Source organism: Ailuropoda melanoleuca, chromosome 3 (genome assembly GCF_002007445.2).
Source record: "Ailuropoda melanoleuca isolate Jingjing chromosome 3, ASM200744v2, whole genome shotgun sequence".
Classification (NCBI taxonomy): domain Eukaryota; kingdom Metazoa; phylum Chordata; class Mammalia; order Carnivora; family Ursidae; genus Ailuropoda; species Ailuropoda melanoleuca.
The window spans coordinates 18667261-18689891 of record NC_048220.1 but is presented as its reverse complement, the minus strand read 5'-3'; the positions used below and the strand labels follow the sequence as shown (position 1 = coordinate 18689891).

The following is a 22631-nucleotide window of genomic DNA, read 5'->3' as shown; positions in this document are numbered from 1 at the left end:
CTATAAATGCAATGAGTAAAATTTAACATACCCCTTTCCTATGCCATTAGTATGAATTATGTTATTCATCCTGCATTAAAAACTCTTAAAGTTATCTTATTCTACATAAAACAAGCTAATACTTTCAAAGGAATAGCTTGCAGCTCTTAATACATTGGCAAGCACTGAAACTTTTAGGTGTGAAGACAACTTATATGGAATTCCAGGACAAATGGTTACCTTGAGTTTCCCACATTCCAAAGCAATAATCACACAGAATCCAAAGTGAAGTTATAGATCTCACTTCATGCTTATAAATACCATTCTACTACTTACAGCAGCTCAACAGTTTTTCATAGAAAGCACGGGCAGGCTCTGGTTTCTAACAAAACTGATGCTTAAGCAAGCAATGTCCTGCGGCAATTCATATCTGGCCAGAAACTCATCTCACCATAAATAATATGCCAGCTATTCTAACAAATATTAGTTTATTAATAATCATAACAACCCTAGGAAGTGCACAGAAGCACAAGTCTTCTGATTGTGATAACATATTCTTCCCAGAAATGATCTTATTAGCTGTCTTGAATATATGCACACAAGTTGGTAAGCGGGTTTATGTGCTTTCACTCTCAGCTGTCCCCATATGTTTTGAGGGACAGAGAGCATATTTATTATGGGTAAAATTGTGCAAGGAAGTAAAAAGTAGAACACTTCACTTGATTTTATTTCCAGCACATCTCCCATTGCCAATGAATAATTATTACCCAAATGGGACCACAACACCATGATGTGTTTGGCTTGCTGTTTTTCATTGACAAAGTAGTAAAAACTAGTAAAGGCACAGAAAAGCTCTCTAGACACAGACTAAACAGTAAGTAAGCTATAAATTGGTAAAAAGGCAATTCCAAGGTAGTAAGTCTACAAGATTCATATCCCATCAGAGTTATTTTCCACATTCCTTTCTGGTTATAAATGAAAGAATCCTCCTTTTCTTGGCCAGAGAAGAGCTCACCATCTGGGTCCTAACTTGTCTGACACCATTGCAGCCCTAGGTACTGAGGGTTGGGAAGTAGATATGGCCACAATGCTACTGGGGAGAACAGAACAGCTGCTTAAAACCAGCTTGCTTGGGTCACATGCCATGTGCCCACATGTGCCACCTGATGGCCTTCTGTCCATAGCAAACGCAGACGGTCTTACTTTGCATATATGTCTCTGTCGCTATGCAATTAAAAATAATTATGGCGACCATTTATTGACTATATACGATGGTCCAGGCACTCTGTTGTGTTCTTTACGTTTAATTCGCACAAGTCCCACTGATACTCATTGACCATCTGCTGTGTGTTAGCAGTCAGTTAGTGGCAGAGTTAGGCTTCAAGCTCATGTTTGCCTGACTCCAAGATGCGTATTTCTCCCACTTAGTCCTGCTACTTCTCTGAGCAGGCACAACCTCCTTTTAAATAGTTTTTGCTCCTGCCAGCATTCAAACATCATTCCCCTACAGTGAACACATGTTCGGCAGATAATGCAAATAAGAACCCCACTCAGTGTCCCCATGATCAGAAAAGAAAAAAAAACACAAATGTATCAGTGCTTAGATCACTGGCTTTTCCAGCAAGTGAACCATGAAGCTGCTTAACCTTCCTACTGAAATGAGCAATTTTCTTTTGGAATGGAGGTCATCTTTGATCTGAGTCTAAAATGGAACACAAAAATGTAAAACAGCCATTCATTCTACTAAATATAAGTAAAAACATAAAAATGCCCTAAAAATGAAAACAGATGTGAGGATATCACAATACCTGGATTAAATAATAAAAGTTTACATGAGCCATGTATCTTATCCATCTGAATACATATTCCTTTCTATAAAACTTAAAAGGTCTTTATTTTTCCTCTAACCCTTCCTCTTGGTCTTTAAAAAGCAGATGGCTTTATGGTTGAAAGTCATTTGGAGAATTACAATGGCTTGGATCGTCAACTGGAACATTTGCCCTACACAGTCTGAATGCAACAGTTCAGGAAAGCTAACGGGGCAAATCTGCATGCATTACTGTAAGTTATTAGAGCCGTTTCTTGTGAACAGGCACACGAAAGCTGTCCAAACATGTTGATACCATTGAGTCTAAAGTAAAAGAGTTCAGGGTAATATTAATATATATTTTTTAGTTACCCACTTAGAATAATTTGTGTATATTAAGAAAGGAGAGAGTATAAAATACATATATGCAAGTAAATCTGAAACTTCGCGGATGCTTAGTGTGTCTAAAATGCTTCGTACTTTTGGGGAGTCATGATTCTAACAATTAGCAAATTAATGTAAAACAACACAACAAAGAAATTCCTCTGATATATCTACTATCAAAATCAGTTACCAAATGGACAGCAGAGAGACGATTTATTAGCAAAAATATGCAAGTAAATAAGAAGTTACTGGGAGTCCACATGTACCTTATACTTTTTCATGAGGTCATTTATTCATTCATCCTGGCAATAAATATTTGTTGAGCATCTCCTCCGTGCCAAGTTTTGAGAATTTAGCAGTGAAGAAAACAAACTTCCTCTGCTCAAAGATCTTACATCCCCATTCTGGGCCTAGTCCTCAAGAGTCCACACAAACAGCAACTAGAACTTGACCATCCCACTGGGCGGCTGTGAACAGCCATACCACACCTGACACAGGAGGGGTTACTGGAAAAGGTACCGAAAGGAAGTAGGTGGATAGATGGATGGTGAAAGACAGTGAGGGAAAGGGGGTGGGGAGCAGGAAGGGATGGGGAAGGAAAGGAGATGATGGCAATGGGGGAAAGAGCAGGAGCAGGAGGAGAAAGACAAAGGTGTACCCAGCAGACTTTCACATCCAAAAATCCCGGCTCCAATCCATACGTTGCTTCCTCTACATGTGTGAGCTTGAGCAGATGGCTTGCCCGCTCTAAACCATGCTTTCCCTACCTTTAAAACAAGGCTATGGCTGCGGTGAGGATCATGTAAGACAATATATATAAAAACAATTTGTAATTCATAAAGTACTTTAGAAATGGAAGAGATTATTATTAGTGATTAACATTATTATTATTACTGCTAAAGAGATCAAATAATATAATTACATAGACTTTCTAAAGTGATATACAAGCATCCCAACATTTCCGTTTTTATTCTAAGTAAAGAGAAAAGCATATAGAGGTAGATGATAATCTTGGCCACAGGCACTACTGGCAATAATCGAAGTTGAAATATTGGGAGGAAAGAACTAGGTTTAACCTAAGACTATTTAATTTTCAATAAGCACTGAAATTTTCCAGGGAAATCTGAAATGCCATTTGATACCTCTTCAAAACCACATTATACAGATAGAAAACTTCCTAGCAAGTATTTTTGAATCTTCAGACTGTGAGAGAAAGGGATAAGAGTTTTAAAAATATTTAATTTTTTTCTAATTATCTGTATACGAAAAACATGGCATCTTAATATTGGCAACCTTTATGTAAGTCACCTATTTTTATGCAACTGGAATGCATAGTTTTTCATAGTTACGTCAAAAGAGGACTGGCAGCCTCAGAAACAACTGGGTTATATATATAGTACAGCATAGTCTTATATCAGAGATCAGCTTTTGAATCTTGGCTCTGCAAACTAAGGTGTGTCAAACTAGACACATCCTCAGTGAACTTCTTTCCCTCTGCTGCCAGTATATAGCTCTGTACCTGCCTCGGAACCACTGAGAGTACCTTTTACATAATCAGCCTTGAGTCAAGGGCAACTGTTAATACTTTTGTTAAAGACAGTAACGATTCGCCTGGTAGATTAGTTGACATCTTTTCCTTTGACTTATTCCTGAAGACAGAATTATAAGACCTTATTTGGGGGCTCCTGGGTGGCTCAGCTTGAAATTCGCTTGACTTCAGCTCAGATCATGATCTCAGGGTCCTGAGATGGAGATGGTTTTGGGCTCTGGGCTCAGCAGGGAGTCTGCTTGATATTCTCTTTCTCTGCCCCTACCCCTACTCACTCTTTCCCTCTGTTTCTCTAAATAAATAAATAAAATATATTTTTAAAAAAGACATTATCTGGCCTGCCTATAAAACCTGTTTGAAATCGGTTTTATATAACTTCTGGAAAATAAAATGTTGTTAAAACATACCAAAGTAAGGTGTTCAAGGTCCAACGCCAAACTACTTACCAGCCTTTCTTATAGCTAACACCAAATTAGATTGTAGCAGCAAAATCCAAGTAAGTTTCCTTATTAAAAGCCTCAGGTGACTTCATAATAATAATAATAATAATAATAATAGCAATTATTTCAATTCACCACAGCTCCAGTTAGTCCATACCAGGCACTCAGCTAGTCACTTTACAGAAGCTACATCACTGAATCTCAGAATTACATTGTGGAATAGATTGGTATTGTCAATATTTAACAACTAAGTAAAATGAGACCCAGGGCAGATGATGACCTTTTCCTCAGTAACACAGCTAAGAAGTGGTAGACCATAAATGAAATCCAAATCTGTCTGACTTATCTCCATCTAAACCCTCTGACTCATTTCTTTCTCAATACAGCTTCCCTGTGGATATAATGGTCTAATGATACATGTCCATTAGAAACATTCCACGAGACTCTAAGACCTCTAAAATTTAAAGCTCTAAAAACGGTATGTATATATTGTTCACTAATTTGACTCAAGATGCCAAGAATACAGTATTTCAGGCTAAGAGCTTCAAATACCAAAACAAAACAGAACAAAAAAACCCCACCACCAACAACAAAACAAAAAACCCCCACAAAAAACACAAAAAACAAAACAAAAAACTTCCAACAACCTAGTAATTACATAAAATACAATTTAGAATTTATATATTCTAAAGATACGTTAAAAAGAACTGTTAATAAGATTTAAGGTTGGTTTCTCCACCTATCTATTACGAAACAAATTGACTAAATGGTTTTGGCTTAAAACTCCAGCATCCCAAATTGGCTTTTATGTATAAAAACTACTGTTGGCGTGAAAGTCAAAAACAAGGAAACAGCGCAATTTAGTTACTGACAAGTAAAGCAAAACTTTGGCACAAGTAAAACTGCAAAATCAATTGGCCCTAGTTAGGCAACCACTCAGTCAAGAGCAAAGTTTGACTGTTCTTTGTTGAGAAATAACCAGGCCTACACACTTCGAGAGGAATCCCCCAGGAGACTGACAATAGGATGTTTCTCAGGTTGGCTTCAATAACATGACCATGGAAGTCTTTTTAGGGATACTCTGGCCCTCTTAGTTTGCTCTTGTAAAAGGAATTTATGGCTTTATCCATTTTTAGTGCAACCTAATTTTGATTTGCTCTAGAAACTGCTACCTAAATTAGGCTGAGCAATAAAATGTTAGAATATATCCAGAGATGAACAATATTTTTTTTCTGCTCCAATCACATTTATCACCTGCCCCTGTTCACCATGATGTCCAAATTCTGTGTGACTCATTTATCCTTATTGTTGCAGTTCAGAGGAAGTTCACCACACTAGTTAACCTCTTTCCAAGATAAGGGATTGAATTTCAGTCTTGGAGGATATGACTACTGAATGAAAAAAAAAAAATGGAACAAAAAATAGACAAGAGAGACTATTCAGCTTCTCCACTCCTTTAGATTAAAAAAAATAAAATCAGTGCTTGAGAGTAAACATTTTGCTACTTTCTCAGGTCACAAGTTGGGCTGGAAGGACACAGGGAATGAGCCGAAATGAAAGTCTTGAAAAACTAACCCTTGTACTATAGATCACCTAACCTATTATTGTGTGATATGCAAGTGTTATATGATAAAGGTTACTTGTAAAGTTCTACACTTTAGAAATCGCTAATGTATAAATGTAGATATTTTTTCATAATGCTCTATAAATCTAAAAACTCTCTATGAGGTGTCAGTGTGTATCTATTAGTCTAAAATACTTAAGTACTTTCACTAAGGTCCTTGCTGGGGATCCTCTCCTCATCCTCCACCTGCCCATCTTCATGCAAGAAAAAATAGGCATAAATCCATCAGATTATACCAAATAGGTATCACTGGTCATACTTCAAGTCCACTTGGTTGTGGGATCCATCTTCCTATGTTCTTTGTTAATTAGGTATTCAACCAAAACCTTTTCTTTGTAGTTCTTTGTCAATATGTGCATCCAAAGCCTAACTTCAAGGGAGGAGGGAGAAAAAAAAAAAAAAAAAGGATGAAAGAGGAGGGCTGGGGTAAGAGAGAGGAAGAGTCTGCCAAGAGCCCGCCCACTGGCTGGGAGATGGGAACCTAACCTCCTAGGCAAATCCTAGCTTGCAAGCAGTGCAAAATAAGAGCAGACATGAAGATAAGAATTCATGCAATTCAGATTAAACATATTTGTTCTTCAAATGTAGTCAACCTTGATAATGCTTGATAATGTTACTATTAGCGGCAGGTAGGTATTCTGCCATGAAATCAAGATAACTTCCCTACTCATCAAATAATTTTGTCAGATGGGACAGAATTTAAAACTTACCAAGTTCTATCTCTCTGTGTTCTTGCATTCACTGAAGGCATCAATAACAGTAAAACTGCCCCCTCTCCCCAAACAGTAAGAAGCAGAGAATTCAGAAAAGTTTTCTGAACCTCTCTTGGTATTTACTAATCTACAACAGAGTAAGTGATGGAAACGGAAAGGGGAATTAAACTGCCAGTCTCAGAACGGTAAACCTGTTTTGTACCCTTACTATGCACACTTCATCACACCCCCAAATTATTAATTGTGAACTGTTCTAACAAAAAAGGGCGGGGGGTGGGTGGGTGACCTTCACCCCATACTTTACCTGCGCCTACCACGAGGGCCCTGGGCTCGCAGCAGCGGATACAGTGCAGAAGGGAGTTAGAGCGAATGTTGGAATTGAGGAAGGCCACCACGCAGCCCAGCTTGGCCAAGCCGAACCACACGTGGACGAAGTCAGGCTCGTTGCTCATCAGCAAAGCCACAGTGTCCCCCCTTTTCAGCGTGGAGTGGTTCAGGAAGACGTGGGCCACTCTGCTACTTCTTTTGTCCACATCCTGATAGGTGTGGATGTCTCCCTCAAAGATGATGAATGGTTTCTGGGGCTGCTTCTGGGCAAGACTCAGGAATCTATCCAGGACAGTGCACAGTTCCCCTTTCAGTTTGTACATCTCCACCCGAATTCCATAGCGTACCACCTTCAGCAGGTACCAGAAATCTTCCCAGAAGTAAGGGAACACGAGTTTCTGCAAGAAATGCAGGAAGACTATTCCAGCTGCTAGTCCTGTTAACCATGACAGGAGCATGGGGGCCACCAGGACAGAAGGCAGCTCTGATCCCAGCCCTTCTCTCCAAGCGCAGCTCTCCGCAGAGACCGCAGGTCCTCGGGGAGGGAGAGGGTAATCTTGAGAAACAGAATCAGAACGGTGCACAGAAGAAGTCGCCCCAACGGATGCTGGGGATAAGGCTTGGGTCACCTGGCAGATGAGGGGAGAGCGCGCGAAATCAACGCGGGCACTCGCAGGGTCCTCGGAATCTAGGAGCCCAGCTCAGCGCCCCTGGCAAAAGCCCCAGCTGCGGCCCGCGCGCCCTGCGGGGTCCTCTGGCCCTCTCCAGCCCTCTCCCCGCAGGCTGGGTCAGTCCCCGGAGCCTCTGCGGCCCTCAACGAATCCCACCACCCTCAGGAGAACTACGTCCAGGGGCAGATGCTCTTCTTCTGGGGGTAGGCTTTCCGTCGGCTGCAACGCGGAGGCTGAACTCGAGCCTGGAGGAGCTGGGGTGGCGACGGTTGAGAAAGGCAGCGGCTTCCCCTCTTAACCCGCCAGAAACCTCGCGGGGCGTCTGGGCCACGCCTCTGTCGGGGATGCCCGTGGTCTACTGGGATCCGGGTCCGAGCCCCGCCCCCGCTCCGCCCCGCGGTCGGGCGTCCAGCCCCTCCCCTGCGACACACCGGGTCCCGGCGAACAGCTCACCGGTGACCGCAGCGCCCTCTGGGAGTGGTTGCCTCCTGCCCGGGCCGCAGGTCCCCTCCGAGTGTTCTTGGGCTGGTGGATCTCTCCTCTAAGCTACCACGGAGGTGTTGTCCGCCTACCGCCCGCCTCCAGGCTCGCGGCCAACCCCTGCTCCGAGCTCCGCTGCCGGGACAGCTCGGGCCCCCTCGCCGCCTCCTACCTGGGCGCGCGTCCCGCCACCCCCGCGAGTGTGCCGTGGCTGGGTCCTCTGGTCGGGAAAGGACGGTCCCTGGAGGGAAAAACGGGGATCCCCGGAAGTCGTGGCAAGAGTCGAGGGCAACCAGGCTGCCGGAACTGGGGCGAGAGAGTTCATTCACCAAACAATAAAGGAACTAAACTAAACTAGAGGCTGGAGAGGCGATTGGAAGAGTTAAAACATACGTATTCATAAGTATATTTGTGTATGTATATATATCCCTACGCAAAGAGAGAAATAACAAAAAAGATATCTATGAACTGGTCAGGTCAAGAAATATTTGCACTCTTTGATCATAAAACACAAAATTGGATTGTTCTAGAAGAAGTACTTTTAAAATCTTACAGGTTAGAATTGACATTTATATTGAAATTGTATCCTTAAATAAGTGTCTACAAGCGCTTTTTACAAAATTTTACAAAAATATTGATTCATGTGGGAGCTTAAATCCATATCCACACCCCTTTTATTATCTATCTGTCTACCTATGTATTTATTTAGGTATAAGATACTGTTCTTGGGCGCCTGGATAGCTCAGTCGGTTAAGGGTTCTACTGTTGATTTTGGCTCAGGTCATGTCTCAGGTTCTTGGGATGAGCCCAGGATGGGACTGGTGTTGGGCATGGAGTCTGGGATTCTCTCTCTCCCTTCTCCCTCTCTTTCTGTTCACCCAGTCCCTCTCTTAAAAACAAACAAAACAAACAAAACCAACCAAACAAAAAAGCTATTTTCTGTCCTTAAAAATAACTTTTTTTTCATTAGATCCTTTAAACCATTACCAGGACTTCAAACTAAAGATTCCCAAGGTGGGAGGGGAAATGGAGGGGAAACAAGTAATTGTAAAGAATAACAATAAAACTTTATGCAATGATGAAATTTTACTGAAGGTAAGAAACTGAGGGCATTTAATTACACATTTTTTTCTTGCAGACAACATCATCCCAGGCCACTGCTTTTTTAAGAAGCATGAATACATGGTTAATTGCACATAATGAAATGATTAAGCATTGCCTCATATTTCCCTCCTTCTGTCTTATGTTCTGCAGCTGGGTTCTCGCTAACTTCAGATTTCCTAATAAAAAAAAAAAAAAAACTGATAACTCCAAAGCAGACTCTGGTTTATTAATCTGAAAATGATTATTTTAAAATCACAGTGAAGAGCCCAGAAGAAAGACAGGCTCTTTAATCCTATTTGTGCATATAAAGAAAATGTTTTTTAAGTTTACCCAGAAGCTCTGGTCTTCTCAATCCAAAAACATCTTCTCAGTTAAAAAAAAAAAAAAAAGTGTTAGTATCAAGTTTTCAACTTGAAAAAGCATCTTTGAAATTTGATCCTTTTCTCTCCTAGCTGTCATCTGATTCAGTTAGCTCCTGGAAAACAACATTTGAAGCCAACAAGATACTATGGAGCAGTGGGTTTTAGGCTTTTGGATTTCCAGCACAAGTAAACTCTGTCCTCCTCTAGTGGAAAAAAACGACTAAAGAATCATAGGTTGCCATCTTTTAATTTGTTAAATTAAAAACATTAAGCACACATTAAAACAATTACCATCTACTGTCACCATTGTTTTATAAAGGGAAGGATTTATTTCAACATTAAACACAAGGAAAGAATACTATTATAATAAAACACAGTCTTTTAAAATAAAATTAGGTTCATGTGTTACACTTATTTTTCTCATCATGGGCCTGCTAACATCATCCCAAGGCATAGAGCTAAATTTTTAGTAACTACAGATATAAGTGAGTTAAGAAAATATTTGGCACTATGAATGCGAGACACTTTGATTCATTAGGAGAGCTACAGCCTATGTTGCCAAAATCTATATTGGCCAAGACCAATTCCTTGCCTGAAATCTCACAACAAAAGAAGGAATCAGTGAAAATCTTGGGACAGCTAGCAGTATTATATGTACTATTACATCAGCTTATGTGACTGTTCCTGTTTTTTCTATAAATTTGGTATTCACTTCCAAAAAGAACCAAAGACTGCTAAGTAAAATAGATATAATCATTTGTTACAGTTGTTAATTATTGTAAAATGGGGGTCAGACAGTAAGAATAATTGCAAGTGAGTAAATTCATTATTTAAAACAGAAACAAACACATGCAAATAGTCTAGACATTTCTGTTAACATTACTTTTGATCAGGGACAATGCAGTATTTCTTAGGTTTCCTTTTATGAAATATAGAAATTTAATTTTTTTCTTTAATGTTATTTGAAAATAAATATTGTGACTAAATGCAAATCAATGCAAAAAACAAAACAAAACAAAACAACCCTTCCTTTATTTTCAATGTAAATATGCCCTCCCCTTTCCCCATTTCTGATTTGACTTCCCCTCTAACCTGCTCCCAATCCCCTCTATACCCCCAATTCTGTTGAAGATGAATTGCTTAATGAGTAGATAGAAGTAAAACTGAACAAAAAGCATCATATGGTAGATCCTGAGACATCTTAGGCCCATAGCATTTTACTACTGTATCTTAAGAACTCTGACTTTGTGTAGACAAATTACTTGTGCGCATAAGAATTCTAAGGAAATTCTATGGCAGTCATGTTTTGGAAGTTTTGGGGGAAGAGGTAGAGGTTTCAAAACTCCCAAATGATGCTATATTAGTAAGAAAATACCACAACAGGTGTATGCCATGGGCCAGGAAGCTGAGTTCCAAGCAGTGCTTGGGGAAGGATGTGGGAGTGGAGTGGACCGTATGAGGCAGATGGATGGTGAAATGAAGCTGGGAAGGGGTGAATGCGAGACTTATTAACTTAACACTTCTGTCCAGGGATGGGGTCTTGCTCAGGTTTTAATCACTGTTTTAGTCTCTGGTCATAGCTTGGTTTTTGATGGGAAGCCTAACTCTTCCTACAATCGGTTTGTTTGTATTAATGAACCGTCATTGCCTACAAGATTATTCCCCACAAGGACTCATGAAGCAAACTCAACATTAAAGATGAGAAGTGGGTTAGAGGGCTGGACAGTAGTAACATTACTACATGTCTTTGACACATCAAACACTTCTTGAAATATAAAAGTTTTATGGCACTGTGTAAGTGATCCTATAATAATAGTCTAGGAAACAATTCTCAAACAAATTAAATCTTTAACTGTTATTTTGCCACAGACCAGAAACCATGCCTAGAAACTTTTGCTGGTCAGGATCCTGCCAAGAAGATATGTGTTTTATCCATGAATTTTAGAAACCTCTTTCATATATCCAGGTACTTCTGTCTATGATAACTTCCCCTTCCTCGATATTGGTGTACTATTTGGAAGGGATGTTTAAATAAAGTTTTACATACTGATTCTGAGTCCTCGGGGTAGCTTCATTTCTATTTTATAAGCCACCTACATGGAAGCAGGTCATATGATCATTAGTGAGATAAAATCAAAGAAACTCTTTGACAACTTTTATTAGGAACTAACAATGTTCCAAATATCACAGTGAGTTGTTTCGTGGGCCCCTAATTTTGCAAGTCCACAGTGTCTAAGATTTAGTCTCAAAGGTGTGGGAGGGGAGAGTGGGACTTCTGAAGTCCGGAGTGTGTATATCACTTCTTGACACATCGAGCAAATTTACGACACTTAAAATTAAATTTTTTTCCCAATGGCTTGATTATAATAATTATTTCTCCCTGCTCCAGAGCGGGCACCATTCTGCCAACTTCAGCTTGTGCCTTCCCACTTCGGGGGCAAGGCAGCTGCTCCAGCTCCTGCCAGCTCCCAGTCTTCAAGAGGGAGAAGGGCAGGGGACCGAAGGAGTCTCCTTAACTGTTGTTTCATCACTTTAGTTTCATTTTTCAGTTTTTTATTAAAGAAAATTTACAAACACACATAAAGATAGAAATAATACAATAATGATCCCCCTACCAAACTGTCATCACCTGGAGTTCGTGACTGTTAACATTCTGCCCCGTTTGTTTCAACTCTTTTTTCTGGAGTATTTTTTATTTCAGACAGTATAGCATTCCCACCCTGAATATCTCTAGGTGCTTTTCTGAAAAAAGGAGATTTCACTCCCCAATCACCATACCATGATCACATGCGTTAAGATCAACACTAATTCTTTAATACCATCTAATACTTAGTCCATATTTAATTGCTTCCAAAATGTCTTGGGAAATTGGTTGGTCTAAAACCAGAATCAATTCAAGGTCTAAAGTCTAAGTTCTCTTTCGATCTAGAAGAGTGCTTATCACAATCTCTTTATCTTTTCCACAGACATTTCTTAAAGACAACAGGCCAGTAGTCTTATAGAGTGTCCCACCTTCTGCTTTGATCTGATTGCTTCCCCATGTCTCCTTTAAAATGTTCCTCTGTCCCCCCACATTTCAGGTAAACGGTAATTAGACCTAAAGACTTGGTGAGACTCAGGTTAATCATTTTTGGGCAAGAATATTTCATAAGAGAATCTACGTACTTTATATTGTATTACATCAAGATAAACATCCTATCTAGCTGTTGTGAATCAGACAGCCTATCATTGTTGATGAAGAAACACACCTTGCTGTATGCACTGATATCTGGTTTTGTGCCTCTAATGTACTCTGGTGACCACAATCTATCATTATGCAGTGATCCTCAGTTTCTTTCATGGCTGTATATACTCCATCATGTAGTGAATAATGTAACTTACTCAACTTGCTCTCCACTGGTGGGCTTGTTTTCAATCTTTTGCCATTACAAATAGTGTTACAGTTAATGAGTCTATGCACATGGCGTATATATTTTTTTCAGTGTTATCTTTGGGATAGCTTTCTAGAAATGGGATTGCTGAGTCCAAGAGAAAACATACGTGTAATTTTTCTGAATATTGTCATTTTCCCCTCCATATCAAATGCCCACCATCAATGTATGAGAGTATTTGGGAAAAGCAATGAAGTCTCTAATGACTACTTTCACTAAACTGGCAATACCAGGAACTACACACAATGTTTCCACAAATATGTACAAGTTAATTCACGTTCAGTATTGTAAAGCATTTGGTTCTGTCTTCTGACACTGTTATTGAAGTGTTTCATTTTTTTAAAAGATTTTATTTATTTATTTGACACAGAGAGAGAAGGAGCACAAGCAGGGGGAGCAGCAGGCTCTCTGCTGAGCAAGGAGCCTGATGCGGGGCTGGATCCCATGACCCTGGGATCATGACCTGAGCTCAAGGCAGATGCTTAACTGACTGAGCCACCCAGGCACCTCTGCAGTGTTTCATTTGTACTGAATATAATTTTTTCCTTTTATTTTACATGAAACTATATAATTCAAAATCCACTTCTGTGGTATGATTTGGGCAACACTAAATTTCCAGCCCTTTTAGACAGTAAATTACAAACACATATTTAAAACAAAAGCTAAAGTAACAGATCTTTTCAAAGATGAGAAATAAGACAGCAACGTGGCCTCAACATCCAGACCACACACTTCAAAGAGAGAGGCTTCTCCAAATTATTACAAGAATATGTGTTCTTATTTGCTACAGAAGGTACATACAAATTTTTGGTTCATTTAATTAATGATATCCATAGGCAGCATAATATAGTATCAGATGAAAACCTTAAAGTTACAGACAAGGAATTTCTGATGCATGCTAACAGGAAAACTTGTCATCTCTTTAAAATTGGCTTTTGAACCCAGAGAAGGTTCCAAAGCCCTCATATGGATTTTTCTCTGTGTGGAAATTTCAAGAATAAATCTATAAGTTTGATAATGCATTCCTTTGCCAGGGAAAGACACCCAAAAACAAATGGAGAAAGCCTGGTACTTTCTCCCAGTGAAGGGTATTCAACAAAGTCAATATCAGATTCTGTGGCCCTGTTCCAACAACCTGAGAACCAGTACAAACACGGTACATGATGTCCTTCTTTAAAGATCAGAGTACAAGGATACAACTTCAGCAGTAACATGCTGGTAGAACTTGCGGATAAATGATTTACCTGGGGCTCAATGATATATCTAGAAGAGAGTAGAAAGCACAGTTAGACTTGGCTGCTGTCATTTGGCCAGATAATTTGTCAAAACTTGGGCCAAGAGTGCCCTCATGCAACTCAGGACCATCTTGGACAAGGCTCTAGAGGAAATGTTAATTAAATAAGCCATCCCACCAGGGAGGCTTATGTGTCTGGCACTCTGCCTGTGCCCCAGCATAATACTGGTGGATCTCCAGCAATATTAAGCATGCAGTATCTGGGCTTCAGGGTCATGTGGTGATGCTCGGCTGAAATAATGACCCACATTGGACAAAGTATATTAATCTGGTAGACCAGATGGACTGAAGCATTTTCTGTACCTGCCCTTGACCCCCAAGAACTCTGGGGTCTGTCTGGTCAGTGGACCCACATATTGGTCTTCACACCCATATTAGCTGAGGTTGTCCAGTTCAACCCCCTGATATGAGTCATCCTCAGAACTCTCCACCTAAGTCTTTATGTCCCCTGGTTTCCAAGGTCACACGATATAAAACTAAAGAATTCTAATTCATATTCCTCTCTCACAGAGTTCTATTTAGTACTCACCACTATGCCAATAACAAATGCAGCTAAAACTGTAAGCTGAGGGGTACCTTGAGTGCAGTATCACCCAGTGTATCTCTCATTTCTGTGGGACAAAATGGACATATTCTCTCTATGCATTTAATCAGCACATATTCTTTATTATAACAGCTTTTATCCTTTTCACTATCACTGTGGCTATTCCAATAGCAGGTCACGATTTAGAGAAGCTGCAGGACAAATAAAGGGGCTTGAAGTAGGTAAATCAGAGATAGAAAACCATAGCCAACAAAGCCTATGTTGTCCAGGTCTGTATGTAATAGGGAGCCCAGATGAAATCTGTAGTTCTCATCTTTCCATAAGCATTAAATAAAGAAGAGGTTACTTGAAAGATGCGCAGGCACCAAGCTAATAGCCTAGAAGTTTCTGCCTGATGCTTCCTTTCCCTTCTCTTCTTGAGAAGAGACTTGAACATTCTCTTCTCCCAAGGCTATCACTAGCCCATCAGCTTGCCTTCCTCTGGCAGAGAGTACCTACTGGAAGACTGGGAAGTACTGTGACCTGATACCTGAAGGACATTCAGACCACATATGAGAGAAATACCCCTTCAGGGACCCAGCCTTGGGCTTCTCCACTAGACATGCTGCAGCCTCTAACGTCGGCAGGTTGGCCAGCTGGTCTCTCAACTTAGGCAGCTGGCCATTCCCCACTAACTCCCATGAATCATTGATCCTTAAATTACCAATGTGCCAAAGATCAATTTGATCAATGGCAAATTCACCAAAATTTAATTCGCTAAAAGATAATTTGCTGAACTATCGATAACTTCTTTAATGTTTTAGTATTAGTTTTGTTTGTTTGTTTGCTTGACCATCACCTTCCATTGCTACCGATGCCTTAGTCTTGACCTCGTCCCTTCCAGAGGTTGTCAGACCAATACTGGAATGTGTGTAAGGCAGTTAGTCCAGCCCTGTTGCCACCAGAGCAGGGAGGGGGGCAGACCCAACTCCAGGAGCAGGGTGACACTGAGCTGCAAGCAGAGAGTTTAAGTGTCAGTCTATTCTTGGAATAAAACAGGAGGGTCAGCACAAGGTCAAGTGCAGAGACGGTGGAGCAGGAGAAGAGGCAGGGGGAGGCAGACACCTCATTTAGCAAAACTGAAGCTTTTCGAACAGTGTGAGGTTTTTCTTTCCAGCCACAATGCTTGGTATAGCTCTCATATTGGATTTGAAAGGTGGAGTAAACTTACAGACCACTGGAGATTCATTATGGAGATAGAATGAGGAAGAGGTTGACACATCTTAATGAGGAGTTTTTCTTAAAGCCTCTTAATTATTTGAAAATGTATTTGAGGGTGGTTAGGTGGGTTCGACAAGTTTTAGAAGGCAGAATAAAAGGATTCGAATATACAAATTACTTCCTTGTATTTTATGGCTTAAGGATTATGATGTACTCAAAGCACCAGGCTAACTAAGGCTAACCCACCCCTTCACTCTCCCACTTACTTCAGCAGCTCCTCTTCTTCCCTTAGGAAGGCCTGTACATTGTTTTCGGACGTGCTCTGAGAACTGTCTGGCTTCTGTGCAGCTTTTGGGGAAAAAAAAGCGCATGCTTGTTCACGGGACTAAAAATAGAGACTCATCAGCGCACATACACAGAAGCATCTACTACTGAGGCATCCACAGCATTATGTGGGTTCTTTTGTTTTAACTTCATGACAAAGCAAATAGCTCAGCATTAGTTATGCATATATGTATATATGCATATCTGTCCATTCTTTCCTGTGTAATATCTAATAAGAAGGAATATTATTATTAATCAAATGTAAGTGTTCTTTAGGTAACTAATTGAGTTTCTTGAGAATGTCTTTTTTTTTAAACAATACCTTACTGAGGTATAATACAATATATAGAATAATTTTAAAACTGTACATATTTAAAGCGTATAATTTAGTAAGTCTTGACTTACATATAGATGCGCATGAAATTATCACCATAATCAAGATAATGAACATATATCCATCAGTATCCAAAGTGTCCTTACTTTGAAATCCCTCCTTCCAGTCACTCCCCTGCCACCTGCCCCACCCCTATCTCCAAGCAAATACTGACAGTGCTTTCTATAGATTAGTTTGCATTTTCTAGAATTCCATGCAAATGAATCATACATGTGGTTCAGAGGATCTGGCTAGACATTTTTCCAAATAAGACTTATAGATAGTTAATTAGGTACATGAAAAGATGTTCAACATCAGTAATCAAAACCACAGTAAGACATCACCTCACCCCTGTTAGAATAGCTCTCAACAAAAAGACAAGAGATAACAAATTCTGGGGAGGATGTGGAGAAAAGGGAACACTAGTGCACTGTGGGTGGGAATGTGAATTAGTGCGGCCACTGTGGAAACCAGTATGGAGGTTTCTCAAATAATTAAAAATTGAAATATCATATGATCCAGCAATTCCATTTCCAGGTATTTATCCAAAGAAAATGAAAGCAAAAATATTCACAGCAGCATTATTTACAATCGCCAAGATACGGAAACAACTTAAGTCTCCATTGGCAGATGAATGGATAAAGAAGTAGCCATGGTATACACACACACAGACAGACAGACAGACAGACACACACACACACACACACACACACACACACACACACCATAGAATGTTATGAAGCCACAGAAAAGAATGAAATCCTACCATTTGCAACAACATGGATAGACCTGAGGGCATTACGCTAAATGAAATAATTCAGGCAAATACAAGTACTATATGATCTCACTTACATGTAGAAACTTAAAAAAAAACCCAAAAAACAAAAATGAAAACAAGCTCATAGATTTAGAGAACAGATTGGTGGTTGCCAGAGTTAGGGAGTGGGAGGTGGGGGAAATGGGTGAAAGAGGTCAAAGGGTACAAAATATCAGCTATAAGATAAATCAGTCATGGAGATGTAATGAACAGCATGGTGACCATAGTTAATACACTGTATTGCATATTTGAAAGTTACTAGGAGACTAGATCTTTTTTTATCCTTGAATATTTTTTTAAAGATTTTATTTATTTATTTGACAGACAGCCAGCGAGAGAGGGAACACAAGCAGAGGGAGTGGGAGAGGAAGAAGCAGGCTCCCAGCAGAGCAGGGACCCTGATGTGGGGCTCGATCCCAGGACCCCGGGATCACACCATGAGCTGAAGGCAGACGCTTAATGACTGAGCCACCCAGGTGCCCCATCCTTGAATATTTTTTTAATTTAAATTCAATTAGCCAACCTATGGTACATCATTAGTTTCAGATGTAGTGTTCAATAATTTATCAGTTGCGTATAACACCCAGTGCTCATCACATCATGGGCAGTCCTTAATGCCCATCACCCAGTTACCCCACCCTCCCACCCACCTCCCCTCCAGGAACACTCAGTTTGTTTCCAATAGTTAAGAGTCTTTTATGGTTTTTCTCCCTCTCTGATAATTTCCCATGAAGCTTTCCCTCCCTTCCACTATGATCCTCTGTGCTATTTCTTACATTCCACATATGAGGGAAAACATGTAATAATTGGCTATTGTGGACATTGCTGCTATAAACATTGGGGTGCAGGTGCCTCTTCAGATCACTACGTTTGTAAGTTTTGGTAATTACCTAGCAGTGCAATTGCTGGGTCATAGGGTAGTCTATTTTTAACTTCTTGAGGAACCTCCAACCCGTTTTCCAGAGCGGCTGCACCAGCTTGCATTACCACCAACAGTGTAAGAAGGTTCCTCTTTCTCCTCATCCTCACCAACATTTGTTGTTTCCTGTCCTGTTAATTTTAGCCATTCTGACCAGTATGAGGTGGTATCTCATTGTGGTTTTGATTTATATTTCCCTGATGCCAAGTGATGTGGAGCGTTTTTTCATGTGTCTGTTGTCCATTTGTCCGTCTTCTTTGGAGAAATGTCTGTTCATGTCTTCTTCCCATTTAAGAGACTAGATCTTAAAAGGTCTCATCACAAGAGAAAACAATTCTGTAACTATGTATGGTAACAATGTTAACTAGACTTACTCCACAATGTATACAAACAGCGAGTCATTACGTTATGCACCTGAAACTAATATAATCTTGTATGTCAATTACACCTTTAAAAAAAACCTCAAGTATAACTATGGCTTTAAAAAGCAAAAAGAAATATTCTTAATGAACCTAAAAGCTCATTAGCTTTTTTGTATTGTTTAAATGAATTTTTTTTTTATATGAGAGTCTTAAATCAATGAAAGCCTTTGGTTTGTCATTATGTTGCCTTTTTTCTTTTACTCTCCTGTATGGTTTCAAATATATTAAAAAGCAACATGAATTACCATGTTATTAAATAATTGTTTATTATGTATTGTTTAACTTCTCACCTGAATATGATTGTTCTTAATATTTATATTTGTGGACATATTATTATTATAAAATAATTTAATTAAAACATTATTATTGTATCTGCCCTAATGGTAATTCTAAGAGCACCAGCAACTTCAGCTGGAGCAGCAAAACTGTATGCTTCACTCATATGCACTTAACTACTATTGAGGGAAGATTTGTTTTTGAATAATACGTATTTATAAGACAGGATAAATTCCAAGATAATTAACAAGGCACACTTGACATTCATGCACCATTTTGTTCAGCAAGTGGAGGCATTTTGAAATAAATCTTTTATCCTGTGTCAGAAAGAAGTCCATAGCTATCAGGATGAGGACACAGAAGCAATCAGGTTAACCGTGTCTTGATGGACCAGGCAGGTCTTAAGAAGAGAGACACATTGCTCTGCTACTAAGAAATATGCCAGATTTCATTCATGCATGGTTTGGGGTCGTCAAGTTGGACCAAAGAGCAATATTCCTCAAACAGTGCTCAATCAAATTCCTGCCAGCACTGTCCTCACCAAAGCAGAGCCATGTTATTGGTACTGAGTGATGGTAAGTCTTATTTTATTTATATTGATGGTCAACCTACTGGCTTTTATTTCTACAGAAACATGTAAAGTGCTAAGCCATTCATCTATTTCATGGATATATATTCAGGATCTATTAAGTAGTAGATATTGATAGATGCTGGGGATATGACATGTATATCACAGTCCCCTCTGTGGAGGAAAGGGAGGTGGGCATGGGGGCAACCAGTAGGCTATGGTTTATATAATGAATGAATGAACAAAGTGGATTGAGGGGACAAAATGAAAGAATCCTCGGGTAATGTGGGAGAATCAGATACATCTTTCTAAAGGAGGTAATACTTGAAATGCACTTTCCTGAAATTTCTCATATGAAAGAACAGAGATGCCCCAGGCACAGGTTCGGGAGTCAGACTGCCGGAGATCCACCTGGGCTTCCTGTGATACGTGAAGCTACCTGGTCTTTGTGTATTCCTTCCACCACCCACCACGAAGGACTACTGCAGACACAAGGTGAGATGACATAGATAAAGAACAGCATTGTGCATAAGTTTCTAGTAAATATGATCCATTCCTGCTTTCTTTCCATTACGAAATGTTTAGTCTCATCAGGCGTTAGGTTGACCGCGACTGGTTCCGTTTTCACAAACAAGGAAAAGCAGATACAGAGACGCTGGTTGGCCATAGCCACCCAGGTCATTATTCTTTTGAAATAATTTGTAAAATTAGCTTATGACTTTCCTGGAAGTAGAATTTGCTTCATTTTTATTTTTTTGACTCAAAATATACTTAGATTCTGAGCTTATCATTCCTAAATAAAGTAGCATTCAGAAATTTATGATAAAATGAATGAGATTTTAAAATCTTCACACTGTGAAGATTTTAAACCTTCAATTATTTTTTTATCAATTGGACCAAAAATTAAAAGTATTTGCTATTTAAAGACTTTAAGTATTTTCCTTCACATTCTTGATTATGTGAATATTTTTGAAGATCATTTATCTGTCCGATTCTGGAAGCTAACAGCATTTATTTATTTTTTTTTTAAAGATTTTATTTATTTATTTATTCGACAGAGATAGAGACAGCCAGCGAGAGAGGGAACACAAGCAGGGGGAGTGGGAGAGGAAGAAGTGGCTCATAGCAGAGGAGCCTGATGTGGGGCTCGATCCCACAACGCCAGGATCACGCCCTGAGCCGAAGGCAGACGCCCAACCTCTGTGCCACCCAGGCGCCCCTAACATTAGCATTTAGTTTCTGAGGAAGAATTATTCTTTCAAACATGTTAATACTTTATTGAATAAACTAGGTGATGCCCTCAACGATCTCCCCCTTCACACCTCAGGACTACAGCAAGTACAGGCAACTCAGCCTTAATCACGCTCAAGCCTAAAACCACAGGTGACACTTTTTAAATTCCGTATTCATACTGTCCAACATTCCTATTGCACAATAATTCATTTGAACGATATCTGTGCCCTATATCTGTATCTCATTACCATAATGCAGATGAAGAGTTCTAAGAAAAATTTCTAAGAACTATTCTTATTTTTAATGAAAAGTCATGAGATCAATACCAGTAAATAATACCTTTCCAAATGTTTTGAACATTAAAATTGATATTTTGATACTAAAACAACATTTATATTGATTTAACCTACATATCCACTGCCTACACTAAATTAGTCAAAGTAATGAAATTATTTGTTACATCTTTCTTGTTTCTTTTTTTTTTGTTGATTTATTGGTATTTCATGTTTGTTTCATTAGCTATTGCGCAAGTGCTTATTTGCTAAAAGAACACATTTTTGTTCACTTGGCTTAGAAGAAGGCACAAGGAATCATTATATTCATACGCTGAGTTAGTCCAGTACAGATTTTATAGGCTGGTGATATTTGGGTTGTGAATTAAAATTTTCAGCACATCTGCACTGACTGGATTTACACACAAAATATTTTGTCTGAAATTTCCTGTGCAATGGAGATGGTTGAAATGTCAAAACATCTGAAAAGGAAAGCAGCAATGGGATTTCATGAGTGTTTGCCCCAACAAATGGGCATCTCTGTACTTGGTACTTCTAACTCTAATCCTACTGACTAAAAACTGTACAGAAACTGAGTTACAACTTGATGAGTCAACCTAGCCAGTATAGCCATCTAGCCAGTATAGCCATCTAGCCAGTATAGCCAGCGACTTCCCTGACTGGGAAGATTAAGTTAGATCTCCCAGTGTGGTGACAGAAGGAAAAAAAAGAAAGGGGCGGGGAGGAAGGAAGGAAGGAAGGAAGGAAGGAAGGAAGGAAGGAAGGAAGGAAGGAAACAAGCAAGCTTCAGATATTTAAATTGCAGGCACTGCTCATGGGTGGTAGATGTATTTTAGTTTCCTATACAGCAGGGAGATATACTCGCGTACGCCCAGGAATGGCCTCTGGCATGTGAAAAGCTATCCTAGAGAAGGACCATAATAGTTTGCTTTTATTTCCCAAGGCTGCAGCTTCCCCTCCCCTTCACTGCCTATGACTGCCTTCCCTTTTCTTTACATGGAATCTTGGTCTTCTAGTGGTACCCCCTCCCATCCCCTTCCCCCGAGTTTTTGGTGGTAAGAAGAGATATAACAAGGAAGCTAGTTGAGAAAGGAAGGTGGAAAATCTCCAAGGTGGGTTCTCTTCCTACTTCCTGTCTCATCAGCAAGCCACACTGTCAATCTCCCAATCAAGATTTCACCTCTTGGGGCTCCCCCTCCTTCTCTTTGCTGGACTTCTAATGCAGATTTTGCACGGAACTGCCAAGGTAGTCATCTTTTGCATAAAGCAGAGCTGAATTCCCGAATGTTTAATTAAACCTTAGAGAAATTGATTGCAACTGATTGCAAACAAGAGAGACCAACTAACACTAAGCAGATTTAAACAGAAAAGGCATTGGCAGAGAGGCTGGAGGACTGGACAAAACCAGGGCAGGAACCAAAGAAGGCTGGACCCCATGACCGCCCTGAAAGCACAGCTCCGAGAAGACGCCACTATCTTTCCAGCTGTACAGGAGGT

At 39.8% G+C, this 22631-nt stretch overlaps 1 protein-coding gene across 1 annotated transcript in view; it reads right to left on the bottom strand.

Annotated features, from left to right (window-relative positions):
- Positions 1-7973, bottom strand: part of SLC27A6 (solute carrier family 27 member 6) — a 67206-nt gene extending 59233 nt beyond the window's left edge. Inside the window, exon 1 of the mRNA XM_002917661.4 lies at positions 6801-7973. Within this exon, the coding sequence (XP_002917707.1) occupies positions 6801-7281 (481 nt within the window). The 5' untranslated portion in view covers positions 7282-7973. The remainder of the gene's footprint in view (positions 1-6800) is intronic.
- Between the last annotated feature and the right edge of the window lie 14658 nt (positions 7974-22631).